General features: G+C 54.6%; 1 protein-coding gene across 3 annotated transcripts in view; it reads left to right on the top strand.

The window, feature by feature from the left end:
- The first annotated feature begins 2,176 nt into the window (after positions 1-2,176).
- Positions 2,177-7,246, top strand: part of LOC102485732 (uncharacterized) — a 16,034-nt gene continuing 10,964 nt past the window's right edge. For 2 of the 3 annotated variants that reach the window (XM_014588365.2, XM_006149957.2), the window contains exon 1: positions 2,177-3,564. In XM_014588365.2, the coding sequence (XP_014443851.1) occupies positions 3,296-3,564 (269 nt within the window). In that variant the 5' untranslated portion in view covers positions 2,177-3,295. Of the gene's footprint in view, positions 3,565-4,094; positions 4,594-7,246 lie in introns of those variants that run through there. The other variant, XM_006149958.2, reaches the window with a different exon arrangement.

Below are 7,246 nucleotides of genomic sequence, written 5' to 3'. Positions count from 1 at the left end.
CAGCTAATGGAGGGGCGCGCGCCCTCTAGGCGGCTGGGAGGGAGGGGCGCTTGCAAATCCCCCTTTTTGTTGCCCCCAGAAGACACTCAGAGCCTAGAGCAGATGGCGAGGGGGAAGAGGTGGGCCCTCGTTCTTGAGTCACTTGGCTGCCGGGTACCTTTTTGGGGCGCTGGGAAGCACACACCCAGCCGGCGTCTTGGACACGCGCAGCCTGCTGGGGGCGGCCAGGGTCGCACCGAGGAGGCGCAGTGCGAATGACTGGCGGCCCAGTCAGAAGCCATAATTGGAGGTGATTAAGCTGTGGAGGAGCCGCCGCTGCAGTCAGCGCTGACTCAGGACCCCCGCTGCTCTCCTCTTTCCCCCTCACCTGCCTCTCTTGCAGCTGAGGGTGGGGAGGCCGCTCCAAAAGGTGCATGATTCAGAGGCAGTTAAAAAAGCGTCTGTAAGCTGCGACTTCTGAGGCTCTGGATCCAAGGCTGTTTCTTTAACGCTCTAACTTTCCAGAGATACCAGGAGGGAGGAGGCAGGGTGGTCCCCGAGGACCCGGCCGGAAGCTGAGATGAGCACAGGGGTTGGTCTGGATGTACAAAGCCAAAGCTAGGGTGCACTCCTCAGGGGTGAGGGTCAGGAACTTCTCTGCAGTGGGAGGGACACCAAGCAAGGCTTTCTCTTAGGGAGACCTGGATTTCCAGCTCTGGCCAGAGGCTGGACATCCCAGGGTCTGTGCCTGAGGATGAAAACTGCCTGCTTCCCGGACGGTGAGTGTGGGGCCTCGATGGCAGTGATGTGAAACTGAGCTAGGGTGGGGACATTGAACGCTCTGCCCCAGGAGAGACCACAGCTCAGGCCTGAACAGAAGCGGCCCTGGGGGTCGGATGCTGGTGTGTCAGTGAATCGAGAAGCTCTGGAAGTTGACTGTACTGGAAGGTCCCACGTTTGGGTCTGTAAACCTCCCTGAGTACACGGTACTGCTTGCCAAGCACGGTGGGCCAGCGCTGGCTGAGGGCGGGGCTGGATGGCAGCCTCCCCCCTGATAGGGTACTGTTTCTGCCTTCCATTTCTCTCTAGCTCATGGAATTCCTAAGTAAAAATTTTTAAACAGGTGGTACTAACTTTTCTTCAATTCTTCTATCTCAAAAAGAAGCAAGGAGGGAACCAGCAGTTAGAGTAATGGCTATGTCGCTGGACTCCCACGTAGTCGACCGCGGTTCATGTCCCGGACCCGGTGGCTTAAAACTCACGCCGGGCGCGTGTGCGTGCGTGCCCAAGATCCGGAGAGGAGAATGGAGAAGGGATTGCGGTGTGACCATCCCCCCTGGGGGGTGATTTCTCGCTTTCTGTCTCTATGTCTCTCTCTGTCTGTCTGGCGAGCGCACGCGCCCTACAGTGAAAATCTCTACAAAAAAAAAAAAAAAAAAGCAGGGAAAAGCACTGGTAAGAAGAACCAGCTTGTGGTGTGTTGGTTAGGGTGCTGGAGTCCCACAGACCTCAAGGCTTGGTTTCTCACTCTCCACCCCTCCCTCCCCACCTTTCCCACTCCCCACTCCCCGTCTCTGGAGATCACGTGTGCCCTATGGCAAATCAAAACTCGGGACCAGCAGATGGCACCGTGGTTATGCTGCTGGACTCCCACACGGCTGACCGTGATTCGAGTCCTAGACCCAGAGTCTTGAATCTCATGCCAGGCACATGTGCGTATGTGCCAGAATTCTGAGAGGAGAGCAGAGAAGGGATTGCAGAGTGGTCATCCCCCCGGGGGGTGGTTTTCTATTCGTCTTCTCTCCATCTCTCTCTAAGGTGTGCACACATCCTAAGGCAGAAACTTTTTAAAAAGGAAGAAGAACCAGCCTAGATTATGCATGGTTGTCGTAATAAAACAGTAAGCTGGGGGTATAAAGATGAAAATCACCCCCAAGTATGCACAATACATTTTAAAAATGCTGTAGGGTCTGTACTTGTAGAGACAGAGAGCAGAATAAGGAGAGGGAAAGTGAGAAGGCGCTCCTGAGGGGGATGGCCATGCTGCACTGCATTTCTCCTGGCAGGATTTTGGGCAACATGCACATGTGCCCGGTGTGTTTTCCAAGCCTCCGGGTCTGAGACTCAAACTGTGCAAATGGCCATGTGGGATTTAGCCACTTTAACCTTTGCACTGGCTGGCTGGCCCCACAGTTAATACTGTAAAAAAGAGGCCGTTTTACTATTGGCAACGACTCTTCAGCTTTGAGGAAGGTGCCAACATGCACATATCCCAAACATGCCCAGTGGCTTCCAGGAGATGTAGGTGGCACCGCCGTCTGCCTGGGGTGCACAGTCTTGGAACGAGGATCCTGGGGGCTGTGAGCACCCCAAGAGCTGAGAGTGAAGTCACCCAGATGTCCTGGTCCAGCTGTTCCCATGTGGCCTCTCTGAGGGAAGGTGAGTGAACTGCCTCATGGGGCAGTTAGACCATGCCGGGGCATTGTATGTCCCATCTCAGGCTGGAGCATCACCGAGCATATGCCACGAAGCAGGTTCTCATTCTTCTTCAACTTTTCTTTATTGCAAGGAGAAGGAAGAGAACTTGCTCAGGGAGGAGAGCGGGAATCAGATTTTGCAGTCGCCAGAATCCAAAAGTGAAATGCGAGTGGACACAGTGAGGGTGTCACCTCTTTAGCCTCAAGGACACATGAGCCGAGACGTCAGTGTGCCCCTAGACAGAGTGTGCCCAGAACCCCCTGAGGATCCACAGGCTCAGCCTGAGGTGCCCCCTCACCAGCCCCATGCCCTCGTTTGTCCCCTCCTGTCCTGCCACCACCCCCGGGCTGCCAAACCATTTCAGCGACTCTCGCCACAAGCAGGCCTGCCACCAGGTGCCAACAACATATGCAGAGCTCCCCTCTGTTCTCCAGCGTTTATTACGAGATTGGGAAGAGCAAAGGTTTTTTTTTGGAGCGTGTCTCAGCAGGTGTGGCTGTCGGGCCTGTATGAAATCTCTCCTACCGACTCTGTCCAGAACAGTAACTCCAAGAACGCTAATAATCGGGATGACTTCATCACCAGACTGGGCAGCCGGGTAACCAAGACCTTCACCGCAGAGACCGTGAGCCAGAAACCCCCAGCGGCTTGTTTATGGTGTTCGTGTTGACACATTGCCATTTCGTGCACTTAGGGGAACGATGCGCTTTTCTCACGCAGCGCACGATGTGTAGTGACGTCTATCTGGAGGGGCCGTGCGCTCCCTTGGAGAGGGCTGATGGCCTACTAAGCACCTTTCTCAGCTCGGGAGCCCGGTTCTTCTCAAGTCCTGTTCCTCATGCACTCTTCAGCTTACCAGCCACAGAGTGGCCCGTGGATCCCTCCGAGAACTCCCTGCCCATTGAGTGTGCATGGGCCTCGGAGCTCGCCTTACACAGGGACAGCAGGGGCCTCGGAGCTCGCCTTATGCGGGGACAGCAGCAAGCGGCATAGAGGGGAGCTGCAGGACAGCGAGAGGAGACCAGAGAGGAGAGGCTTCTCGGAGAAGGGGGCTCATTGGCTACCTTGCTGCCTAGCAAAGGGGAGGATGAAGAGTCGCTTTTTTTGGTAAGTGTATTTTTTTTTTTTCCCATGTAAGTGAGGGAGCGGGACAGAGAGACGGTGCTCCCAGCAGAACTTTGATGCCGTAACCAACTCCAGCTAGCCCCTAACCCCGTGCCTGGGAAGTTCCAAACTAGAACTAACGGAACCTGGGCCTTTCCCACGTGCACCCGTCGGGCAAAGCACGGTGTCACCATGCAGTCCCCGGGGGGGAGTGTTTTAGTTTTCAAAGATATTTTGCTGTAGGGCACATGTGCTTACTAGATAGAGAGACAGAAAGAGAGGGAAAGTGAGAAAGTACCCCCCCGGGGATGGCCACAATTCTTCTCCCCCATTCTCGCTCAGGATTTTGGGCATGCACACACACTTTTCTTTCTTTTTTTAAAAGGAATTATTTTTTATTTAATTTATCCATTCATTTATTTTAACTGGACCAGAGACAGAGAGAGAGAGAAAGCAAGCTGCCAGGTTCAGGACTCAAACCTTGGTCAGCCATGTGGGAGTGTCCAGCAGACTGGGCAGCCGGGTAACCAAGACCTTCACCGCAGAGACCGTGAGCCAGAAACCCCCAGCGGCTTGTTTATGGTGTTCGTGTTGACACATTGCCATTTCGTGCACTTAGGGGAACGATGCGCTTTTCTCACGCAGCGCACGATGTGTAGTGACGTCTATCTGGAGGGGCCGTGCGCTCCCTTGGAGAGGGCTGATGGCCTACTAAGCACCTTTCTCAGCTCGGGAGCCCGGTTCTTCTCAAGTCCTGTTCCTCATGCACTCTTCAGCTTACCAGCCACAGAGTGGCCCGTGGATCCCTCCGAGAACTCCCTGCCCATTGAGTGTGCATGGGCCTCGGAGCTCGCCTTACACAGGGACAGCAGGGGCCTCGGAGCTCGCCTTATGCGGGGACAGCAGCAAGCGGCATAGAGGGGAGCTGCAGGACAGCGAGAGGAGACCAGAGAGGAGAGGCTTCTCGGAGAAGGGGGCTCATTGGCTACCTTGCTGCCTAGCAAAGGGGAGGATGAAGAGTCGCTTTTTTTGGTAAGTGTATTTTTTTTTTTTCCCATGTAAGTGAGGGAGCGGGACAGAGAGACGGTGCTCCCAGCAGAACTTTGATGCCGTAACCAACTCCAGCTAGCCCCTAACCCCGTGCCTGGGAAGTTCCAAACTAGAACTAACGGAACCTGGGCCTTTCCCACGTGCACCCGTCGGGCAAAGCACGGTGTCACCATGCAGTCCCCGGGGGGGAGTGTTTTAGTTTTCAAAGATATTTTGCTGTAGGGCACATGTGCTTACTAGATAGAGAGACAGAAAGAGAGGGAAAGTGAGAAAGTACCCCCCCGGGGATGGCCACAATTCTTCTCCCCCATTCTCGCTCAGGATTTTGGGCATGCACACACACTTTTCTTTCTTTTTTTAAAAGGAATTATTTTTTATTTAATTTATCCATTCATTTATTTTAACTGGACCAGAGACAGAGAGAGAGAGAAAGCAAGCTGCCAGGTTCAGGACTCAAACCTTGGTCAGCCATGTGGGAGTGTCCAGCACCTTAGCCACCATGCCACCTGCTGGTCTGGGTTTCAGATTCAAACTGTGCTGTAGGCCCCATGGGCTCCAGCACCTTAACCACGCCGCCATCTGCTGGTCCACGGGGGGAGTTTTCGTAGAAGGCCTTAGCACAAGCTCTCCCCTCCTCACCTCCTCCAATGCACATGAAACAAGGAAGGAGGAGGAAAAGCCTGAGCTGAGGCTACCGGGCTTGTCTGCCTCCCCTGAACCCAGCAGTCAGCAGTGCGGAGCCCTGGCCTTGTCCCCCCAGCTGAAGGCATGTCCACTGTGCGTGGTCTCCTTGTCATTTCGGTCTTGGTCCTCCTTGAAGCCACCTACTTTGAGTTTCTGCCACTAGATCTTTGCTGAGTCTTGTCACTCTGCATTGCAGAGGCACTGTTAGTCCCTGGGTGGAGGCACAGCACAACAGACTGGGGCCCGCATCACTTTCAGGACCGGGGCAAAGGGCATGGCTTTAGAGTACACATTTGGGATTTCAGGATAGCGAAGCGATGCCTCCTGACACTAAGTGGTTCATCAAAGATCTTGCTTGTTGCTGGAAGAATGGGAACAAAACACAGGTCGCCTAACTCCTGGCCCTTCCTGCCCTCTACGGCCTTCTCTGCTGACAACGTGGCTGCCCAGCTCTGACCATCGAACAGCGATCCTGCCAGGACCTGTTACCTTGACCCCTCTGTCAGGCACGCTGTGGGCTCACAGGGCCATGCGCATTCTGGGGGCTGCCTGGGGGCTACGGCTATGCCTAGGGCAGACACACAGAGGGCCTCCGCTGCTGTGGAGAAGCACCACCACGCCTCTCTTTGCAATGGCAAAGCTCAGAATGACGTTGCGCCCGTCACCAGTCATCTCCCTCTGACTCCTTGATTCCTCCATGGCTCATGATTTTCCTGGTGACTTAGCACTTCCTCACACTGGGACTTGTCACCATCACCACTCCCACAGCTGATCTCCAGCCCGCTCCCTCCCTCCCTCCCATCACGCCTCCCCTGCCTCCTCCACTCCACCTGTCACTCCTCTCTGTGCACAGCACAGCTGGTCCTGCCCCATCAGAGTTGCTCCCTTCACCCAAGCTGGAGGAGAGCACCGGAAGCCTAGCTGGTACCCAGAGGTGGGGCAGTACCCCTCAGCAGACCAGCTGCCTGCTAGCACAGCCACACTCTTCACCACGTCCCTGCTGTGTGCCGGGCTCTGTGCCACCTGCTGGTGGTGCCCGAGAACCTGTGATCCTAGACAGGGTCTCTGCCCTCAGAGGAGCGTCCCACTGGGTGAGAAAGCAGGAGGGCAACTTGGTGGCCTCTTTGCATCACAGAGGACCCGCGCCAGGTGGTCATGGAGGCTGGCTCAGGAAGTTATGAAGCAGAGAGACAGCGAAGCCAATCTGGGGAGCAGCGGCTCCTGGAGAATGTGATTGTTCTGGTCCATTCTGTTGCTAATCACAAAAAAGACCTGATTCTGGTGTATTCAGCTCACAGTATAGAGGGCCAAGGCCAGGGGGCACATCTGGGGAGGGTCTTCTGGCTACCTCATGACACGGTGGAGGGCAGGAGCGCATGTCTGTGTCCCTGTGTCTGTTCTGGCCTCATTTCCTCTCCTAAACCCTCCAGGAGCGTCATGGAAGACTTTAAGTCTAATGTCGTCCCAAAGGCTCCATCTTTTAACACTATAGTTGGGTTACATTTTTCACTTTCTTTTTCTTTTTTCTTTTGTTTTTTTTTTTTTTTTGAGAGAGATGTTTTTTGTGCACTTGCCAGAGAGATAGAGAGACAGAAAGTGAGAAATCCCCCCCTCCCCGCCCCAGGGGAGATGGCTATGCCACAATCTCTTCTCTTGCATTCTCCTCCTGGGGTTTTGGGAATGCACACACATGTGCCTGGCATGAGTTTTAAACTGTCAGGTCCGGGACTCGAACAGCAGTTGACTCCGTGGGAGTCCAGTGACGTAACCATTATGCTATCTGCTGGTCCCTCATTTTCACTTTCTTAATCCTGTCATGGCCAGCTCTCAACAGAAGAATTTGGGGGGCAATTCACGCCCTAACAGTGATGCGTGGGTGGAGGGTTGGAGGGTAGATGGGTGAAGCGGGTAAATAAGGAGAGGAGAGTGTGGAGGAGGGCTGCTCTGGTTC

Source organism: Tupaia chinensis, unplaced genomic scaffold (genome assembly GCF_000334495.1).
Source record: "Tupaia chinensis unplaced genomic scaffold, TupChi_1.0 Scaffold000274_1, whole genome shotgun sequence".
NCBI classification, from domain to species: domain Eukaryota; kingdom Metazoa; phylum Chordata; class Mammalia; order Scandentia; family Tupaiidae; genus Tupaia; species Tupaia belangeri.
The sequence above is the reverse complement of the archived record's forward strand: the minus strand, read 5'-3'. Positions and strand labels throughout refer to the sequence as shown.